This window comes from Polyodon spathula, chromosome 1 (assembly GCF_017654505.1).
Source record: "Polyodon spathula isolate WHYD16114869_AA chromosome 1, ASM1765450v1, whole genome shotgun sequence".
Taxonomy (NCBI): Eukaryota; Metazoa; Chordata; class Actinopteri; order Acipenseriformes; family Polyodontidae; genus Polyodon; species Polyodon spathula.
This window is the reverse complement of record NC_054534.1, coordinates 43842855-43865596: the sequence shown is the minus strand read 5'-3', so window position 1 is coordinate 43865596 and position 22742 is coordinate 43842855. Positions and strand designations below refer to the sequence as shown.

General features: G+C 37.3%; 1 protein-coding gene across 1 annotated transcript in view; it reads left to right on the top strand.

The window, feature by feature from the left end:
- Positions 1 to 21914, top strand: part of LOC121319060 (transmembrane channel-like protein 2-A) — a 28767-nt gene extending 6853 nt beyond the window's left edge. The window contains exons 6-20 of the mRNA XM_041256281.1: positions 1317 to 1398; positions 11614 to 11720; positions 11809 to 11907; positions 12296 to 12438; positions 12996 to 13143; positions 13249 to 13437; positions 15090 to 15269; positions 15596 to 15745; positions 16633 to 16761; positions 17083 to 17150; positions 17950 to 18189; positions 18488 to 18613; positions 19081 to 19159; positions 20441 to 20555; positions 21110 to 21914. Of these exons, the coding sequence (XP_041112215.1) occupies positions 1317 to 1398; positions 11614 to 11720; positions 11809 to 11907; positions 12296 to 12438; positions 12996 to 13143; positions 13249 to 13437; positions 15090 to 15269; positions 15596 to 15745; positions 16633 to 16761; positions 17083 to 17150; positions 17950 to 18189; positions 18488 to 18613; positions 19081 to 19159; positions 20441 to 20555; positions 21110 to 21372 (2118 nt within the window). The 3' untranslated portion in view covers positions 21373 to 21914. The remainder of the gene's footprint in view (positions 1 to 1316; positions 1399 to 11613; positions 11721 to 11808; positions 11908 to 12295; positions 12439 to 12995; positions 13144 to 13248; positions 13438 to 15089; positions 15270 to 15595; positions 15746 to 16632; positions 16762 to 17082; positions 17151 to 17949; positions 18190 to 18487; positions 18614 to 19080; positions 19160 to 20440; positions 20556 to 21109) is intronic.
- Positions 21915 to 22742: the final 828 nt, after the last annotated feature.

Here is a 22742-nt window from a genome sequence, read left to right as displayed (position 1 = left end):
TAGGATTTCTCTGTACTTTGCTGCATCCATTGTGCCCTCTATCTCTATGAGCTTTCCAGGCCCTGACACAGAGAAGCATCCCCATAGCATGATACTGCCACCACCATGCTTCACGGTAGGGATGGTGTTCTCAGGATGATGTGCGGTGTTAGGCTTGCACCAAACATACCGCTTAGCATTGAGGCCAATAAGCTCTATTTTGGTCTCATCAGACCATAGAATCTTCTTCTACTTGGTCCCAGAGTCTCCCACATGCCTTCTGGCAAACTCTAGATGAGATTTAATGTGAGTTTTTTTTTCAACAATGGCTTTCTTTTTGTCACTCTCCCATAGGCCAGTTTTGTGAAGCACCCGGCTATTGTTGCCATATGCGCAGGGTCTCCCAGCTCATCCGTGGAAGACTATAACTCCTTTAGAGTTGCCATAGGCCTCTTGTTGGCCTCCCTGACTAGTGCCTGACTGTGATTCCATGTTGTAACACAATAAAATGTGGAAAAGTCCAAGGGTGGCAAATACTTTTGAGAGCCACTGTATATGGTGCAATTACAAATATATCGTAATCTACATGTGTTCATGTGTTCATTCCTGTCTTTGTTTGTTTAGAAGAGAGCACCTATTGTGTTGTTACTGTGATATGCTGAAGTAATGTTGCATCCAGTTGTTTGATTTCTTTAACTTGTCATTCAAACCAGAGACTAGTTGCTATTGGTTACTATATATCCCGCTGACAGCAAACACTATTTTCAATTATTATTATTTTTTTTACTTTGCTTTACCAAATTTAGATAGATACATTGAATGTATAGGACAAAAGTTACATACATAAATACTGTATTCAGGAGGCTGTGTGGTCCAGTGGTTAAAGAAACAAGCTTGTAACCAGGGGGTACCTAGTTCAAATTCTAGCTCAGCCACTGACTCACTGTGTGACCCCAAGCAAGTCACTTAATCTCCTTGTGCTCTGTCTTTCAGGTGAGATGTTCTTGGAAGTGACTTTGCAGCTGATGTATAGTTCACACACCCTAGTCTCATATGTATAGTTCATTTCGTGAACATTACCACCAGGTCATACTTTCGACGATATATTTCTATTAAAGATTATTATTATTATTATTTACTTGTTTTCTGGATTGATTTGGAACAGAAATTAAACAGTTTCAACGACAACATTCAAGGTCTTTTTATCAGAAATTAAGGCCCTATTTACCAATCTGGTTAAAGGAAATCTCCACTCCATTTTCTAATATACAATATAGTTAAGACTCATTCTATAATAACACTGTTATGCTACAATTCTTCTTCTTTTCTTTTAATAGAAATTGATCAAGTTTCAAAGAGATTTTGACAATTTTAAGACTGCCTGTATCCCTTGGGAGAGGAAGATAAAGGAAGTTGAAAGTAAGTAGGATATTAGTTTGCTAATATTAAAACACCTTCCTAAAAAACAACACTCTCATAGGGAGAATATGTCTGTACATGTATGTATGCAAAGTGAGGTTAAAGCACTTTTTATTCCCTGTTCTCACTGTTTTACCATTGCATTAGTTTGTAGATAAAGATCTTTTTTCAGTGGACAAACTGATAACATGTCTTTGATTTACCGTCTATAGACTACATTGTAGGAGAAATTCATAGTAGTAATTGAATTACTTTCTAAAATGACATTTTAAATCTTGAAAACTAGGTTGTGTACTGATGAGACTAAAGATGCTGTTAATTAAATGTGTCTCTCAATATTCCGCCAGAGCATTCCTGTTGACCTACTTCAAAGGACTAGATATTAGTAGCACAGGGTCGTAAAGATTTTAATTGCGGAATAGTTCAGATCAGTGGTTCGCAAACTGTGGGTTGCAACCCCAAATGGAGTTGCAAGTGCCTTTTACTGGGATTGTAAATACCTGCACAATTTTAAAAACTATTTTAGTTTAAGAAACAGGTACTTTATTATTATTATTATTATTATTATTATTATTATATTATTATTATTATTATTATTATTGACACTTTTTACTCAAAATTTTATTTCCAATGACTCCTTCGCTCTACTTGCCTTTGTCTGAATGTTCTAAACTGGTTACCTAGCAACCAACTTGCATGTCAGCCAATCAGCAGAATGCACTTCTGTAGTGTTTAGACAGGCCTCTGTGATTTTTGTTGTGAAGTGAGTTCCAAAAGTTTGTTTCTAGAAATTGACAGTTTTCTGAAGAAAAGTGTTGGAAACAGGACTAAAGCAAGACTATCGAGTACCGACAACAAGAACCCGATCAGCAGTAAAGAATAAAAACCTAAAAGCTTGTAGATGCTAAATGGCTTGCTTTGCTAGCTTACCTGGCAGGTTTTACTACATCCTGTAACTCTAAGTGTTCCGAAGAAGACCAACTGCATTCCAATTTTGTTTTTCAACATCGATCACATCTCCAGAACAAGTATTACGCTTCAAAGGCTTTAAGATTAAAGTAAAATATAATTTGTTTATATAAGAAATATCTACATGCATACCAGAAGTAATACGCTTAATGCTAAGACTGAAAATACAAATAATTCTACTTTGATGAGCAACTGAAACAAGATAAGTCTTTAACTTTAATATTGTCTGCATTTGAAAACAACTGTGAATATCAGAGCTATTAAACATTGATTGGGTTTATCTACAATTTTGAAGTAACTCTGGATTAAAACATAAAACTAAATGCAATTGAAACTGCTTCAGAACTGAACTTGTTAAAACAAAAATGAAGTCTTAATTCCAACACAACAGACGCTGCTTATCCAAATCCTGCGTTCACATGTGCGTAACCATACGAAAGCCTGCTTGCTTATAATAATGTTTGTTTAAATGTTTTATTCCTACTTGTGTCTATACTTTTAATTCTGGTACCATGATTTCTAGCTTTTATATTCTTCTTACTTTTGTGAGCCTTAATAAATTTATTCATTTGTATATGTTTAGTTTTCATTTGCATATGTTTAGTTTTCATTTGTATATGTTTAGTTTTCATTTGCATATGTTTAGTTTCTTTTTGCCTGTTGTGAGTACTAAAGTAAGCATTTGTGATTGATTTATAAGCCTATCTATCTACAATGGCTCTCAAAAGTATTCACTCCCCCCCGGACTTTTTCACATTTTATTGCCACCACCATGCTTCACGGTAGGGATGGTGTTCTCAGGATGATGTTTGGTGTTATGCTTGCACCAAACATAGCACTTAGCGTTGAGGCCAAAATGCTCTACTCAGCAGACCATAGAATCTACTTCCACTTAGTCACAGAGTCTCCCACATGCCTTCTGGCAAACTCTAGCTGATATTTAATGTGTTTTTTTCAACAATGGCTTTCTTTTTGCCACTCTCCCATAAAGGCCGGTTTTGTGAACCACTCGGGCTATTGTTGCCGTATGCGCAGTGTCTCCCAGCTCAGCCGTGAAAGACTGTAACTCCTTTGGAGTTGCCATAGGCCTCTTGTTGGCCTCCCTGACTAGTGCCCTTCTCCCCCAGGTACTCAGTTTTTGAGGACGGCCTGTTCTAGACAGATTCACATTTGTGCCATATTTTCTCCATTTCTTAATAATGGACTTTTCTGTGCTCTGGGGGATATTCAATGCCTCAGAAACGTTCTTATTTCCTACCCCTGATTGGTACTTTTGAAGAACCTTATTCCGGATTTGCTTTGAATGTTCCTTCCTCTTCATGGTGTAGTTTTTGTTAGGAAATGTACTAACCAAGTGTGGGACCTCCCAGAGACAGATGTATTTAACCTGAAATCATGTGAAACACCTTAATTGCACACAGGTGGACTCTGTTCAACTAATTATGTGACTTCTAAAGACAATTGGTTGCACCAGAGCTTAATTAGGTGTGTCATAGCAAAGGGGGTGAATACTTATGCAATCAATTATTTTCTGTTTTATAGTTGTAATTAATTTAGAAAAATTTGTAGATTTTATTTTTCACTTTGACATTGTGGACTTTTTTGTGTTGATCAGTGGCAAAAACTCCTAATTAAATCCACTTTGATTCCATGTTGTAGCACAGTAAAATGTGAAAAAGTCAATATATATATGTGTGTGTGTGTGTGTGTGTGTGTGTGTGTGTGTGTGTGTGTGTGGTTTTTCTCTTTATTTATTAAGTTATACTGTTATTAAATTGGATTGAGAGTTGGGTTCTATAAACTGATGGCCGTTATAACCAAACCAGGGGGAGGGAGGGGTTCAAGTGACAATTTTGGAAATTTAACAAGAAGGCACGGCATTAAAATCATTATTGATGCTATAGTACTTGTGCAAAAATGTGTTCTTGAACTCAGAAAAGTAGTTGGGTGTGGAAACATCAAGTCGGCTTCAAGGATGAATAAAGCTGTAGTGGTTTTCCTCAGTAATGAGGAATTAGTTCAAAAGGTAGTGCAGCAGGGATTAGTAATTAGTGGGTTTTCTTTTCTGTTTTGCCTCTTGTGGTCCCTGCTAAAAAAAGTTACTATTTCTAATGTCCCCCCTTATTTAAAAAATGATCTGATATTAAAAGAACTAAGCCGGCACAGACAGATAATGTCAGGAATGTCCATGATTTCTTTGGGCTGTGAAGAACCTGAATTAAAACATGTTATGTCTATAAGGAGACAGGTCTATATACTTCTAAATAATACTAACGATGAATTAAATGTAGCTTTCAGGTTTTGTGTTGATGGTGCCGATTACGTAATCTTTGCCTCAGCAGAATTATCTAAATGTTTCACTTATGGGCTTGAGGGACTGTGACAGAAATGCAATGAATTCTGGCTGTAAATCTCCCTCCCGACCTGTGAAGGTACTAAGTAGCAAAAAGAGAAGTCTGTGGATGGGCTGGCCTGACAGTTCATTTCCTGGGTCAGCAGTGAGACTCTTGTCTTTATAAATGTTTTATGCTCCAAATGATGGGAGAGGGAAAGTGTTATCTGAGTCTGGTTCTTAGAAGGTCAGGTTCAGGTTCCTGAAGAGGAGAAGGATCAGTTAGAGAGAGTTGACTTTCCAGGAGTTTTCTGATACTCTTGTGGGACTGAACAATGGTAAAGTACCAGGGATTGATGGTATACCTGTGGAAATCTATAAGATTTTCTGGTCTACATTCGGAAAAGACCTGATTGAAGTCGTACTTGAGAGTATTGTTGGAAAGGAACTGCCTTTGAGCTGTCGGCACACAGTATTGACTTTTCTACCAAAGAATGGAGACTTATATATAATATAAATAACTGCTGTCCAATAAGTCTCCTTTGTACAGATTACAAAATTTTATCAAAACCTTTGGCGAACAAGTTGGGTAAGTGATGAATTGTGTGGTGAATTTTGATCAAACATACGGTGTTCCTGGCAGATCAGTGTTTGATAATGTCTTTCTGATTCGTGAACTAATACGCCTCCTAGCTTTGGGGTTTTAAAGCTGGTCTCATTTCTTTAGATCAGGAGAAAGCTTTTGATCATGTAGATCATAAGTATTTATTTAATGTAGTTAAGACTTTTGGTTTTGGTCCCAGTTTTTGGGCAAAATTAGTTACTCTACAGTAATGTTTTAGTACACTTAAAATCAGTGGTGTGTCTAGCTCTCCTATTCAGTTGCAGAGGGAAATTCTCCAGGGTTGTTCCATGTCTGGGGTGTTAAATTCGCTTTCAATTGAACCATTACTCCACAAATTAAGACGTTTGTTATCTGGCTTGTCCATTCCAAATGTACCGATGGAGCCTATAAAAGTGATAGCCTATGCTGATGATGTTATAGTCTTTGTTTGGGAAAAAAAGAGGTACATATATTAAATGATTGCTTGACATTGTTTGGAGACGTGTCCTCTACGAAGACAAACTGGTCAAAAAACAATGTGTTTTTATTAGGTGATTGGGAAGGTAGTAGGCCTACAGATCTCTCCCCAGGGTTACAGTGGAGTCAATCAGCTTTTAGTTACCTGGGAGTCTTCTTGGGAGGGGAAGGGGTGGCTAAAGAGAACCTTGATAATGTCAAAAGTAAAATGCAGAGCTGACGATGGCTCCTGACTAAACTATCCTATAAAGGTAGAGTTTTAGTGATTAACAACTTAGTAACATGCATGTTATGGCACAGAGTAAGATGTGTAGACCCCCCAGTGTTGTTATTAAAGAGATCCAAAGAGGGATAGTAGATTTCTAGGATGGATTACACTGGATAAAGCAGAGTGTGCTGTTGTTGCCTGTTGAGTAGGGTGGGAACCTTTAGACTGTTTTCTCTACAGAGATTGCTGTATGCTCCTGAATCTATCCCCTGGAGAGCTGTGACTTTTTTTCCCTCCAACAGGTGGGGAAGTTGGGTTTAGACAGACAGGTGTTTTTTTGCCTGGATGCTATTCAGAGTACAATAAGATTTTAGGTGTGTGGGGTTATATTAGCTCTTAGAAAAGCTGTTGGTATATAATCCTAATTTGAAATGCCCAATTTTAGAGTCAAATAGTTTTAAGTGTTTACTAGCTACTAAAGGATTGATAAAAATTGTGCAGTTAGTGGATCTTAAAGAGCGAGCTTGGAAAAGCCATGAGGTCCTAGCATCTGAGTTGGGAGTGAGACCTGTGAGAATGATAAAGGGTTTTTTAATACAGCTGTGGGCAGCCTTGTCTAGTGAGGGCATGAAGGTTATGAGTCAGTTTCTCAAAGGGGAAAGTTCTCAGGGTTTAGAGCCAGATGTTTTTAAGCTTCGATCAGATTGCTGACTCCCCAAGTCACCTTTTACAGTTACGAGCATTCTACAGCCTGCAATTTGGAGCAATTGAAAAGAAAGCATTGTACAGGCTGTGTGTTAAGAATAGGAACTTTAAAAATTTAAAAGATGTCCCAGATACGCACTGGAGGGAGAGATTGGTTGTTGAAGTTTCTGTTAAACCTGCCTGGAATAACCTGTATAAACCAACAATCCAGAAAAGAGTAGGTGATCTCCAGTGGAGAGTTCTGCACACCATTGTTGCTGTGAACTCGTTTCTCAGTATTATCCAATCAGAGGCAGATAAGTGTGTTTTTTGTCAGCAGAGAGAAACTGTTTTTCATTGCTTTTGTTCTGTTCAAGGCTGCAGTCTCTGATAAATTTACTAGATGAGTTGTTTAATCATTTAGGAAAGAATTTCTCTCATGTTGTTTTCATATAATTTTTCTAATGAGAATAAGTATAGAGTTAAATTGGCTAATTTTCTTATTGGTCAAGCTAAATTAGCCATTTTAAAAAGCAGAAAAAACAAACTGAGCTATGTACTGACAGCTGATGTAATATCTGTGTTTAAAGTGCTGGTGGCTTGCAGAGTGTGAATTGATTTTATGTATTATAAATTAGTACATCAATTTCTGAGTTGTCCTCAACAAGCAGTCAGACCCGACACCACTTCATGATAATGTAACACACATTACCTGAAGACCTGACTTTTAATATAGAGGTACCACACCAACAAATATATATATTTTTTAAGTAAATTATATTATTTAATATATATATATAAATATATTATATATATATAGATCATTGTGTTTGTTTTATATATATATGACAAAACATGACAAAATGTATTGTTTAAAAATGTTTATTACATAATAACTATTATTTCTATATGATTATGATCTATATACTATTATATTCTATATATAATATATATCTATATAATATCTATATATCTAATATATATCTATATATGTATATATATATATATATATATATATATATATATATATATATATGTGGTATATATCTATATATATATATATATATTATATAATAAATATATAATATATATATAGTATAATTATATATTGTGGCAAGGTGGGAGAATGGAGAAGTGTGAACAGGATGGCTGCAGGAATGATGTCAGAACAGAAACAGAAACCACAACAAGGGATGGCAGGGCTCAGCTTTTTATTAAATAATGAAACAAAAGATTTAAACAAAACAAAACACAACTAGACAAACAAAAGGGCACGCTGGCCAAATAAACAAACAATAAATTGTCACAAGTAGATGCTGGTTGCAAAACCAGCATACGTAACAATTGTTATTGTATTTCTTTCTGCCTCTTTCTCTGCCCGTTCTCCACTCACGAACACACTCTTCACTGTGCAGCCAAACTGCAGGTCTTTTTATATTTGTGACTGAGGGACTAACTAGCTGTCAATTATTATATTATCCCTTGGTCATATCCCGTACAGATTTACTAGGGATGCGTGACTGTCAGCTAGTTATATATTATGTATCTGATCAGTCACGCATTCCCATGAGGTATTTAAAACGTAAACAAATAATGGCGACGGTGTCTTGCTCATCTGATCAAACAGTACACAAATCATAATAATACAATAACAAATCATACATAGGGGCGGGGCTCCCTGTCAAATATGCCTCCCCCCCACCCCCCAGCTCCCTCTTAAAAACCCAACAGTCTCTTACAAAGTCTTGGGCAAAGAATGGAGGCTTCAAAGGGCCCACTGGTGGCAATCTGGGCAGTGGCAAACTCGCAACTCTGGGCAGTATCAGGCGACCCCATGCGAAGGTGTCAGACAACCATAAACGACACCGAGGACGTGACCCCAGGCGAAGCAGACTCAGTAGCCCTTAACGGCGCAGGACAGGGTAGAAGCATTTCCTCGGGAGTCAACGGTTGGAGTGGACCCTCAGGAGGCAACGGCTCTAAACCCCCTAGCAGTGATGGTTTTGGACCCCCAGACAGGGGTGGCTCTGGACCCCCAGGCAGAGACAACTCTGGGTCCTCCTGAAATACAGAAGGGAGAGACAGCGACAGCTCCGGACAATTGGACAACGACAGCTCTGGACCTTCCAGAGGTGAATTTAGGAGGGGAGCCACTGGCCAAGATGATGCCAGCGGGAGCTTCACTTCTCACTCTTGCTCTGTAGCTGGCGGCTCCGGAACACCACCCTGGGTGATGACATGCAGGCATCCCCAGGTGATGGCGAACAGGCTTCTCCAGACGATGGTGAACAGGTATCCCCAGGCGATGGTGAACTGGCTCCCCCAGGCGGTGCAGGCTTGACAGTCCCAGGTGGGAGCAGCGGGTAGACTTCTGGTGGTGAAGATGGGAGCAGCAGGTAGTCCTCTCCTTTGCTCTCAAGGATCTGGTGCTGCTGTCCTTCTTGCACTGGAGCTTCTCTCTCCTGTGCTGGAGACAGCGACGAGGCTTCTCCCTCTCATGCTGCAAACCAGTGCTCCTCCTTCTCCTCCTCTTCCTGGAGGATGGGGAAATGGACCACAAAGTGGCCCCACTCACCGCAGGCAGTGCACCTGTTCAAGCTGAGATAGGCCTCCCAGCTGCCCTCCAGTCATCCCTTCTCTTCCTCTCCTGTGTGGGGGCAGTTAGTGACACAGTGCCCCCCCTCCCCACAGGAAGGGCACCAACTCGAGGCCTCGACCAGATGAAAGTAGTCCCTTGTAATGCTTTATTGGGTACCGACTAATTGAATTATTGATAGTTTTACCCACCTGTGTATGGTGAATTTGCCTGCATGCATGGAGGACTGAGACTTTTTGACTTTTAACTTTTTGGGAGCGACAGCTAATAAAAAAGAGTGGTTTTAATCTCTATTAAAACCAGCCCTGGTGTCCTGCCTTTTCTGCACCACCTCTGGAAACCCAGAACACAGTCGCTACATTGTTGTCAGAAGTAGAGGTGAGGCAGGTACCCTAGCAAGCACTTGGAAGCTGACAGGGGAGAGTGTAGAAATGCAAAACTAGACTTGCCCAAATAATTGGAATAGGCAAAACTAGATTGGCCCAGCATCCATGTTTTAGTATTGGGCGAAACTAAACTCACCAAAATTATTGGCATGGGTGAACCAGATTCACCCAGCATCGATTTTGAAGCGTTTGAACTTGGTTGTTGATTTTTTTGCTCTAATGTGGGAAGGGCCTTAGATGACTGCCTCAGCGACTGCAGCTTTTTAAACTTGGCTCTTTGACAACATAATTCTGACTGCTTTTATACCTTTAAGATTTCTACAATAATGTACAGTTTGTCCTTAAATGAAACTGTCGATCGTTTAAAGCTGGCCATGATAATACTGCATAAAATACAGTAATAGAAAGCAAGGTCAAATTCAAATAGCAAGCAAAAGGCCTACGAGCCTGCAATATGCACAGTGCAGACCACTGCGTGCCATCGCGGTGTGCGCGTAATAACAGGAAGTATGCACTATCAGAGTAGTTAAAGGAGAATTTAAACAGGATTCAATACGATTTTATTTGGTTCCATCATACTGGTTCTTTATATCAGTGTTTATGTTATATCCCAGTTACGTTGTAAATGGGTTTGAAGGTGTGTGTGTGTGTGTGACATTCTGGTATAGAAAGCAAACTTGTTAAATTTGCAGATGATACAAAAATAGGAGGGGTAGTAAACACCGTTGCAGCTGCAAAGGTCATTCAAAATGATCTAGACAGAACTGGGCATACACATGGCAAATTATATTTAATAGAGAAAAGTGTAAGGCACACAGGCAATACAAATGCCCGTTATAAATACCATATGGGAGACAGTGAAATTGAAGAAGGAATCTATGAAAAATGTCTTCATATAGACAATGCGGTGAAGCTATAAAAAAAGGCCAACAAAATACGCTGCTATATACTGAACAATTGTTGAATTTAAATCAAGGAAAGTAATGTTAAATCTTTACAATGCATTAGTAAGACCCCATCTAGAATATTTTGCTCAGTTCTGTCACCTCTCTACAAAAAGGATATTGCTGCTCTAGAAAGAGGGCAAAGAAGAGTGGCCGGAATTATTCTGGGTTTAAAATGACCAAGGGTCACAAATGGAGATTAGATAAAGGTGCATTCAAAACGGATAATAGGAGGCACTTTTTTATACAGCATTGTGGATGTCTGGAACCAACTCCCCAATAATGTTGCTGAAGCTGACACCCTGGTATCCTTCAAGAGGCTGCTTGATGAGATTCTGGGATCAATAAGCTATTAATAACCAAACGAGAAAGATGGCTCCTCTTGTTTGTAACCTTTCTTGTGGTCTTATGTTAGTATATTGACTCTTAATTATTTGAGTGGTTAACCTGTCGTGATATTGAAACTGAAAAGCATATTTTTTACAACTTCGTATTTATTTTCTATTTAGTTCACAGTTCTTTTGCTATATTTGAAAATTTTAAATAATGAAAGTGTGAATATAATTTGTGAAGGATACAACACTATTTTTATATTTAAATATTAATCATATAATGGAGGCGTCATCTTGTATTGTATTGTATTGAAATTAATCTTAACTTATATGTTTGTATATTACCAACATAGTGGGGGTGTGGCCTAGAATATTGAGGTATTAATATTACATATTATATATTCATAAATATGCACTACAGCATTCAGGTATATCAGAAAAAATAAGTTGTGTTTTTTTGTTTTTTTTACCTGACACAAGGTACAGTACTAGTAGTAACACATACACTATTTATATAATATATTTCTCTGAGTAGCCATGACAAATCTATTGCAAAATCAATATTAGTATTGGCTGCTGCTATAGAACCATGACCAAGTAATACCCAAGCAGCCTATACTCTGTCCTAATATGCTTTTGAGAGGGTTTGTGAAGCAGTTATATACTTTTTATTTTATCCACAGGTCACTTTGGATCCTCTGTAGCCTCTTATTTCATATTTCTCAGATGGATGTATGGAATGAATTTGGTTCTTTTTGGCTTCACATTTGGGCTGGTTGTAATACCCGAGGTACAGTTAGAGTAATTTAGCAAATGTAATACAGTAATTATAATACAGATTTGGTTTAACTCATGTACAACTTTGTTTTTAATTCCAGCTTCTAATGGGGCTCCCTTATGGAAGTATTCCCCGCAAAACTGTCCCAAGAGCTGAACAGGCTAAAGCTATGGATTTCTCAACACTTTGGGACTTTGATGTAAGTAAGTTCAGCTATAGAAAAGCTAATGAAATTTGGAGATAACTGAAGCAATTAGAACCTTCATGTTTTCTTAGTTTGGATTTGTATTTTAGTAAATAAAAGATTTGTAACTTCAATTGGTGTTTTTCTCCTTTTATTTAAAATGGTGCTAACCACACTTTGGAGTAAATGGCTTTGTGTATTTCCTCCCAACCAACAAATTCTCAGCATATAAGCATATTATTACACATGAATTGCATGGCAAGTTATGTAATGTCATGCAGGTGCCATTGCCGTTTATACTGATTGCACAGGTTGCTAGATTTTTCTTCAGTTTTACTTATATTAGGATTGAGGGTTTAAGTTGTCTATATATATATATATATATATACTTGTTTTTCCACAGGGTTATTGTAAGTACTCAGTCCTCTTTTATGGCTATTACAATGATCAACGGACAATTGGCTTACTGAAATTCAGATTACCTTTGGCATACCTGATGGTCGGGATTGGCACTTTTGGGTACAGCCTGATGGTTGTTATACGAACGTGAGTGATGTTTTTAAGAGTTACTTTTCTCTCAAACGGAGCATTACCATAATTATACCTGAATATTGGATACAATATAATTTACAGGGGATGACTGGGAAATGACTTGACCTCAGATCCGCAATAAAACAACAATTGATTGATTGAGTGTATTATAAGGGAACTTTTGCAAGCTTGAGCCGTAAGCCCCAAATTGAACCATGTATCACCACATTCTAATGACAGCATTGATTTTTAAGTAATATATCCCTGATTACAGGACATTAGTTAGCAGACCATGTGGTGAATGTTTTAAATAGCTGAGCCACAGGGTCAAATACCAAGATAATGCCTAATAATCAGGGTTTTATTGCATTTAGAAATGAGTGAACATGGCCTTTATTGTTATATTTTTAAAAAAATGTATATTCCAGATTTATTTAAATTTTCAATGTTTTATTTTCCTTTCATTTTGAGTTGAATGTTCTGTAGTAACTTTTGTGTGGTAGTGACTTGGAATGTACTTCTTGAGGTTTATAATGCATACTGTTTCCACAGTCTGTTGTTCTGTTTTTCAGAATGGCTGCAAACGCCAATGAAAATGGAGGAGATGGTGAAGACTCCGACTTCAATTTCAGTTGGAAAATGTTTACAAGTTGGGATTACCTGATTGGTAATTCAGAAACAGCTGACAACAAATTTGCCTCCATTACTACCAGCTTTAAGGTAATAATCTCAAGTGGTTGTTTCTTATAAATCTGCTAAAATGTTTGGATTTTCATGTCTGGAAACCCTATTTAAACCATTTTGATAATGAACTTAATTTGGTAGGAATCTATTGTGGATGAAGAGGAAAACCAGAAGGATGAAAACATCCATTTAAGAAGATTCCTTCGTGTCTTGGCAAATGTCCTTATTATATGCAGTTTAGGCGGAAGTGGTTATCTTATTTACTTTGTAGTAAAACGGTCACAGAACTTTGCTACTAGGGATAATCTGGGATGGTATGAGAAAAATGAGGTAAGATGTTTTTTCTTGTCACACAAATCTTCTAATTTCATTTTATTTTAGTAGTCTTTTACTGACATTTTTATAAAGTAAAAAGGATAAAGGGAATGGGAGAGAGTGGTCAACTGTTAAATATATTTTACCAGTAGACCAGGGGAAAAGCCAGGGGCTGGTTGCATATTAAGTTTATGGATACATTTACCTTTATCTTGCTTTCTGCAAAACCCTTAAGCTCAAGAAACACTTATGCCCCATTTCTACTGCATAGCGTTCCTGACTACAACTACCCAAGCGGCTGAGCGTGACTATCTTGTCAGGATTTGTATGATACTCAATGTAGCCAAGCTGACTACAAAGGAGGTGCATCATCACGTTGCCAGGAGGTGTTTAAGCTCTTTGTTTACAGCCTTGATGAAACATGTGGAACTTGTTATTTAAAAAGTCCACAAAATTAGCCCCCCCCCCCCCCCCCCCCCCCCAGTAGCTGCATAGGTTATTAAGGTATTTCTTGATGGTGTATTATTGTTTTACATTTAGCAGTGTGAAGCCTTCATTTTTATAAGAGAACACACAAACTGAAAGCTAAAAGGAAAAATGAAATCATTGTCGCTATCTGTAGATAATCAGGTTCAATCAGAATAATCAGATTCACTTTCCATCTGTCTTCATTTGGAAACTGTGATGGGGTACACCCCACCCGTTTATGTATTATATTATTTGTTGAATTATTATTTAAAATGTATTGTTTGTGTGTTAACACATGCCGTTTTATTGTTATTGTTTAAAGCCTTGTTGGGGTTAAAATTCCCCATCCAGATAAATTTGTGAGAATGCATGGTCAACAGCAAGTGCTTATTGATAAACTGGCTGGTGACCAAGGAGATGATAAAACCCATGTCGAATGTGTTAGAGGGATACACTAGGTAATTGATATCCAGTTAATCCCTCGGCCACAATATAAAAACAAACAGCTTTGGCTGAACAGGGCTAGTGTGTTCAGAGGCTGAATGATAGTCGGGAGGTGAAGTTAAAGAGTTCCAGTAAATCATAATAATTACTACATGTGCTGGTTTTACACAAGCACGATACTTGTTTGTTCCACGTCCGTTTGTTAGTCTGTTTGTTTTGGCCACTATGCTATTTTGTTTTGTATTAGTGTTCTGTTTTGTTCAAACCTTTTGTTTTGTTTATTTATTATTAGACATGCGCAAGCAATGCTTTCATACCCTGCAGTACTGACTGTCTGTGTCCATTCTCCTCTGGGTTGCCACCAGCCAGCTTTTTCACAGAAGCTTCGTTCAATTGAATCTATAAAAGGCTGTCCAAAATTGTATATAATGAAAATAGCAATGAACGTTCTTTCTATTTGAGCTTCCATTGCTCAGGCTGCTTTGTTATAAACGCAGTGTTACCATTGATTTTTAAAAATCTAAACACAATCCCACAATCCCCCAGTGACCTTTGACACATGGCAAGAATTGTACAGGTTGGCCAGGTTTGAAACCCCCCCCAATCTTCATCTAAATATCCACATGGTTTACATTAAAACAAATTAATGTTGAAAAACATACCAACTGGGAAGAAAAAGCTCAAGGGAGAAGTATTTGTTCTGTTCTCTTGGATTACCTGCTGCTTTACTTGTTTGTTGATGTGCTGCCCTCTAGGTTGAGATTGTGATGTCCTTGCTAGGACTGGTCTGCCCTCCACTCTTTGAGAGCATTGCTCAACTAGAGGAATACCACCCACGTATCGCACTAAAGTGGCAGCTGGGGAGAATTTTTGCCTTGTTCCTCGGAAACTTATATACGTTCCTTTTTGCACTGTTTGATGAGGTGAATCAAAAGGTAAAGTGGAAATTGTCTTTGTCTTGTCTCACGGAAGTAAAGAAACAATGTATTTGGTAGAAAAAACTGCCAACATTTTTTCCACTCATCCTGAAATATACGGTATGCCTAGGTAGAATTAAAGTACTTTGAAAGTTACATTTTGTAGATGAAATACTCATTTCAAATTACGAAAAATTTTGGATTAAGTTTTTACTACTGTAAGAAACGACAATTAATGTCTGCCATTAGATAGATTAGTTGGCCTCTTCAAAATTACATTCATATACACATATTGTCTTACAGATAATTACTTTTTTGTGGCTTGTTTGTTTGTTTTCTTTCAGCTTGCAGTGGAAGAGTCTATAAAGAATGCCACAATATGGGCAACAAATATGTACTACGCCAATTTCACAGGGAACACATCTGCCACCCCACCACCCATAGACCCTGCAGATGTAATCAGAGGACCATGCTGGGAAACCACTGTTGGAATTGTAATTCTGCACTTGTTATTGTTATATACATTGCCTTTTTCTCCAATGTGTCATTAGTAATGCTGCCAAGGTTACATTGTTTGTTTTTTTATTAACATGTAAACTACCTGCAGGAAACTGAATGGCACCATTTAAACAATGGGTGGAAAACCTCAAGGATAATTAACATAAAGCATGATCTTAAGCAAACTCCAACTGCCAGTTAAGTTTCACTTTTAACAAACATTCTTCAAATCTAGAGGTAACTTACACAGCCAACTTAGAATAAAAAATAATGTGAAAAGATGTACTTTTAGGGAAAGTTGAATCCTGTCAGGTTAATTGGGGGCTCTGCAGTTTCTAATTAAGTGCTTGTATACCAAATAATAATAATAATAATAATAATAATAATAATAAATAATAATAATAATAATGCATGGGACTTTTTAAAGTCCCCCCCCCCCCCCCACTGCTCCTCAAGGAGTTTCTTTCTTTCTGAAGACTTGTCCTCGGCTTTTCAAACTCTGTCCTGGGGACCCCCTTTGGCTGCTGGTTTTCGTTCCAACTGAGCTTTCAATGACTTAACTAGACCCTTAATTGAACCGATAATTTGCTTAATTAGACCTGTTTACTTGTTTTCAGCTCTTGAAAAATTGCATATTTCACGTTAGCTATAACATTTAATAAGTAACTTGAACTGCAACTGCATCTAGTTCAGGGAACCAGGGTTATGATAGTAACTTAATGTTTTCTGTGTCCTGCGATCATCAATATATTGAAATACCGATGACAACTACATAACTAAATTTCAGATTTTACTACTTCTTAAAACTAAACAACTTCTAAAAAGTAAATCATTGTAATATTAATACAGTTTTTAAATTTCATTTTATGTTATTGTTTTGCAGGAGTTTGTGAAGCTTACTGTTTCTGACATACAAGTTACATATATTACTATTTTGGTTGGAGATTTCCTTCGAGCTGTGATTGTGCGATTTCTTAATTATTGCTGGTGTTGGGACCTGGAATCTGGATTTGTAAGAATACCTATGTTTTTAAAACTCTGATGTGTGTTATTCATATCTTAAAGCATTCACATAAACTCCAACACTATGAAAAGATGCAACAAGTGAAGTAGAAAAACAAATTACTTTAAGCCTACACCTAAACTTTTAGATTTAAAAGATCTTGCATTTTTGTGAAAATAAACTATTAAACAGTATGTAATCAATATGATTAGCCATTATTCAGTAGCTGCCATTGTTGTACCAGAGAACTGCAATGTCAACTCAACTTTAACTGCCGCATTAGCACTAATCATTATATGCATATATTTTTTTTTTTTTTATTATGCACAGCCATCTTATGCAGAGTTTGATATAAGTGGTAATGTGCTGGGACTTGTCTTCAATCAAGGAGTGATCTGGTATGAATTGTTGTGTCCTATCATAGAAAACTTAATTTAAAAATAAAAAGAGCAATTGATGCACAATTAATAGCAGAATAAACAAAAAACAGTAATGTATAAGAACTCTAAACTTGGTTACTTTTCTGCAAGGAGAATCCGCCTCTTACCAACAATCAGCAAGCGCATAATGGTTCTGTGTGTTATTCTCCCATGCCACTTTTGTTTTGGCCTCTCAGTCACACGCTGGGAGGCCAAAACGGGCCAAAACTCAGCCACGGATTCCCTGAGTCTCCCCCTACATCAAAAATTAAAAATATGCAAGTAGGGGGGTTTTCCTTACCTGAGAGCTGAGTGGTTCGTATTTAGTTCTGCCGGGTACGTGGTCGGGCTGGATAGGCTGGGCTCTTTCCATGACTGCTCTGGATGACAGGCCGTGTCTCAGCTGCTCATTTTTATTAATTGTTCAATATTTTGGAGGATAGGTGGCAGTGCGCCACTGTGGGGTGTGTTAAATAGGTCAGAAAGGGTGTCCTCAACTCACCGCGCACCAGCGACCCCAATAGACTGACCAGGGTGCCTGCAGGCAACTGCATGGCAGGCCTATAGAGTGAAAAGAAGTGGATGGCTGATGGCACATGTTTTGGAGGACGCGTGTGCTCGTCTTCATCTCATCTGGGGGTTGCAGTGGTGAGCAGGCTTAAAATTGGTCATTTCAAATTGGGGAGAAAATGGAGTAAATAAACAATTGGCAATTCTATATATTTTCTTTTTAAAAAAGATAAGTACTTGATTCCTAATTTTAATCTCTGCATTTTAGGATGGGTGCCTTCTATGCTCCAGGACTAGTTGGAATTAATGTCCTGCGTCTGCTGACTTCCATGTACTACCAGTCCTGGGCTGTAATGAGTTCTAATGTTCCTCATGAACGCATTTTCAAAGCATCCAGGTCCAATAATTTTTACATGGGGCTCCTGTTGCTGATCTTGTTCCTAAGTTTGTTACCGGTAGTCTACACCATCATGACCTTACCACCTTCATTTGACTGTGGACCCTTCAGGTAAGGATATTACCATAAATGTTCTGTACCACATGAGGCATGCAGATTACCACCTATAGAGTATTCACACTCCAAGAATTTCTGGGGTATATAAATATTTATTTTCAGATTTGAAATGCTGCAAACACTTACCAATAACCCACACCTGTATCATTTAATATAGTATTATACATGTTCTACATGGGTAATGTAAAATTGGGCATTAATGGGATAAGAAATTAATTTTTAAGTTTGGCTACCCTAATTCAATATGGAACTCTGAACACTAATGCTAACTAATTGGTTCCTTTGTAAACAGTGGGAAATCAAAAATGTTTGATATCATTAAGGAGACAATTGAATTAGATTTTCCAGCCTTTGTTGGAAATATCTTCAGCTACGTAGCCAACCCAGGACTGATTATCCCTGCTATTCTGCTGATGGTGTAAGTATTGGAAATAACTTAAAAAATTGTGTAAATAGTCATTATTGCTTACTTTTTAGCCCTATATGTACAATATTAACATACAGTATGCATAGGGTATAATTCTTACAGTAGAACCTAAAAATGTTCACAAATTTAAAATGTCTGGACTCTGAAACGCTAAGTTTTAGAACTAAACATATATCCTGTGATACAGATTTAAAAACATGTTTGTCTTCAATTGTTTTATACTATAATTTAGATGCACAAAAAATACACAATGAACATTATAGTAAAAAATATATAAACACTAAAATGTGTTTAGAATCTGTAGTACAAGATTTGTGTTTAATTCTTAAATGCCGTTCTGTATTAATTCATTGGCTTTATAAATTCAATCTTTCCAAACTTATAGAAATTGGAGATCTTTCCTACTATTCAAGAGGGGCTTTGTTAAACTAAAATGACATCTTCTATCTAATCCACAGGTTGGCGATTTACTATTTAAATGCTGTTTCCAAAGCATATGAAAAATCAAATCTGGAACTTAAGAAAAAGATGCAAATGGTATGTGTAGTAGGTTGGTACAGTCCAATGCAGATACCATGCAAAATGATTGTATTGTTTAATATAAAAGTCTCCCATGGTAAAAGTGTAATAAAGCATAGTGAAAATATGGTAAAGCAAAGGCAAGCATTGTAAAGCTCAAAGAGGTATGATAAAGTATATTAAAAAACATGGGAAACCATGGTAACCTACGGTAAACACATAGTATAACCATGGGAAAAGCATGCAACAACTGCTAAATTACAGTGCAGATTTACTGTGGCAAACATTTATAATGGTTTACCAGACACTGCTACAGCTTTTCAGTGCAGTACATTGTGCCACTATCTGTATTTGGTAAAATGTGTCCAGTCAACATAAAAAGGGGTTGAAGTTTTCCATTATTGCTTCAGTCAAGAGATGCTAATACCTGCCTCATTAACTGGCTAGTAAATAGATCATACTGGAAGAGATCGTTACCCCTCCGCTTCGCACCCTCCAATGGCTACCTATGCTCACATTCATTTCAATACCCTTGTTCTTGTCTACCACTGTCTTAACCACACTGCCCCTCCTACCTCCAATCCCTTGTGTCTCCCCACACCCCCTTTCTCTGCTCCTCTACAGGCTGATTGGTTATGCCTCCCCTCCACTCTTCTAACTTCCATGCCTGCTTCTTCTCCCCTCTGGTGGAACCAGTTACCAGAGAACCTCAGGTTTTCTCTGGTAGAATCAGCTCCATCTCTCACTGCCTTAGGCCACCTTCTCAAGACGCACCTGTTTAGACTGCACTTGTAGATCTCTCGATCTCCCAATAATTCTACTATGCCTTGGACTTGCCTGACCTAATCACCACGCTACTGGATCCTCAGCTAATGCACCATCCTTGCACTATTGCACTACTAATGTCTTTGCAGATATAACTTGCTGTAATCTTTACTTGTTGCATCCTAGTTCCTATTGCATTTTAGTAGTATTATTTGCCTTTGCTGTAAACTATACTGCATTTAAATTGTAATACTGTACTGCCTTGTAACACATGTAAGTTGCTTTGGATAAAAGTGCCAAATAAATAATAATAACACCAGCAGTAAAGTGTCCATTTAAAGTACTACTGATTCCATTCCACCCATTTAATACCAGTTACCCATAAATGAATAACCCTAAACCTTCTGTGCAATATCACAGGTCTAGCATTTGGCATTACTTTTTACCTTTGATCTCATGGTTTATTTTCATATATTTGTATAAATGCCACTAACATGCAAACTGTTAAAATGCAAAAATATGTTCTTTCAACAGCAACGAGACGAAGAGAAGAACCGAAGGAACAACCAAGACAGCACAAATTCAATAATGAAAGATTTAGAAGACCTGCTGCCCATCAAGTCTGAGGGTGGTAATAGTACTGCACCAGGTAAATGGGATTCTTTGGATGTACCCTTTGCAAGTGAGTCACTGAGATGTTTGAACTGAGAAGTGTGTGAGTGTCGAACTGGAGTATAATGTACTGAATGACTGCTTTATCCAAAGTGCTGGGATAACAGAGACAGCTGGACTCTTTGAGGTATGCTGAATTTTTTTTTTTTTTTTTTTTTTTTTTTTTTTTTTTTTTGTGATGTTAAACCACTGGTCTATAAGTTGAGATCACCAAACTAACTTAATTTGTAACTTACAGTAATTGATTTCTAATCCCAGGCTTGCAGAGGTGAAACCACAGTTTACTTCTCATCAATCTATCAATGGAGAAAGGCTGCATCTTGCCAGAACCCCCTTGAAATATATATTTCAAACATTTTTGGTTAATATAAATATCTTTGATGCACTGGTAAACTTTTTCAGGGTTTTTTTATGTGTTTGCAATCAGTGTTAAACTCTGTACTTGCAATTTAGGAGAGAAGTCTTCTGCATAGATTTGCAAACCGTCATTGGATTCTAAATTGCCATCTACTGTTTTTTTTTTCCTTTAAGCTAAGAAGGCAAGCATCGACAAGAATGACCCACCAAAAACCGCAAAAGGAGCTGGCAAACAAGAAGAGGTATCTCACAATGGAAGCAGTGTGAACCCTGAGAAGGAGGTGTCACTGGCAGCACAGAACCCCCGCATTGCAGTGACAAGGCCACCGGGACCCAGACCGCCCGGGCCCTTACCTGGAAACCCACAGCTGACGGTCCCTGGCCAGCGTGGACGAGGCCAACCCCAGAGAATAGTAAGAGGTCAGCCCAGGCGCTAACACTCTGACTTTTACTCACTGTCTTTACTCAGTCAGTGTGGATTCAGGTTGTTTCAGCATTCAATGCTCTTTGCAGACCAGTTGTCTGTTTCCTGTACAGAAAATATCCACCAAATCCACATCATCTAAATATGTTCGGTACCGATTAGGAGTAACTGTACATTCTGATTGAGGATAAATATGCATTTCCTAAACTAATGATTGTTTTTACTTTTACTGCAAAATTATTAACTGGTAATTAATACCATTGTAATTGATTGTACAATAAATACACTGTCATTCCTTTACCAAAATGTTGTTATATATTTTAGAATATGTACTGCATATGTGTATTTTCAGGTAGGTCTAGTTACAACCAGGTGTGAAGCTTTATTACTTCTATGTAAAAACATAAATATTAGTTTTGTATTATAATTTACTGGAAAAACTGGAATATTATCTACTATACTCCAGAAAAAATATGATCTATTTGTGTAACTGTAAACTGTATTGGACATAGTTACAGTTATTAAAATTGAATCGACAAATATATACAGTATAGGACTGGGTTTGATGTATTTTTAATAAACATGCTGCTCATAAAAATGCCTAAAAAGCTATTTTTTTGACATAATAATAATAATAATAAAAAATAAATAATAATAATAATAATAATAATAATAATAATAATAATAATAATATACACCCAATTGTGCATAATAAGCCTATAATACTAGTGTAACTGATATTTCCCTATAAAATTCTGTGCTTAATTATCCGATTACAGGCTACTACTGACGTCAGTAGTAGCCAGCAATCACTGTTATGACAACAGTACTAACCTGGTATTTCTGATTACAGACGCGATCTGACGTCAGTGGAATGAGCATTTTCAGTTTATTTATTTATTTTTTTAAATATCTGCTGGTTTCAAAGTGCTTTGAAGGTCTCAAGTAGGCAATGCATTGAAAGCTTATTTGTTAAAAAAAAGAGTCCCCTCAATGTATCGTTCCGTCAGAGGCTGAAAGGCAGAACTTCAGAACTCTGAAATTCTGGGCAATACTTTATTTAATACCTCCAATCTGCAAGACCATGGTAAATGAAATGACGCTATGGAAGAGAGAGAGAGAAAACAACAACAGCACAGTCTGCGCTGCAGCACCACCTAAAGACCATTCACAGCAAACACTAAGTTACAGCCTCCAGAGCATTTTTGGGCATAGCTGTATTATTAAGAACTCTAAAGTCAGCGTTCATTTTGTGAATGCTCTGATGTTAATAAAAAGAAAAAAGCCAAGACAAATTATAGTTGATTCTGAGAGCAACTAATTATTATTTAAAAGGTTTTTTTTTTTTTTTTTTTTATTTGTGATTTTTGTAAAGAAAAGTTT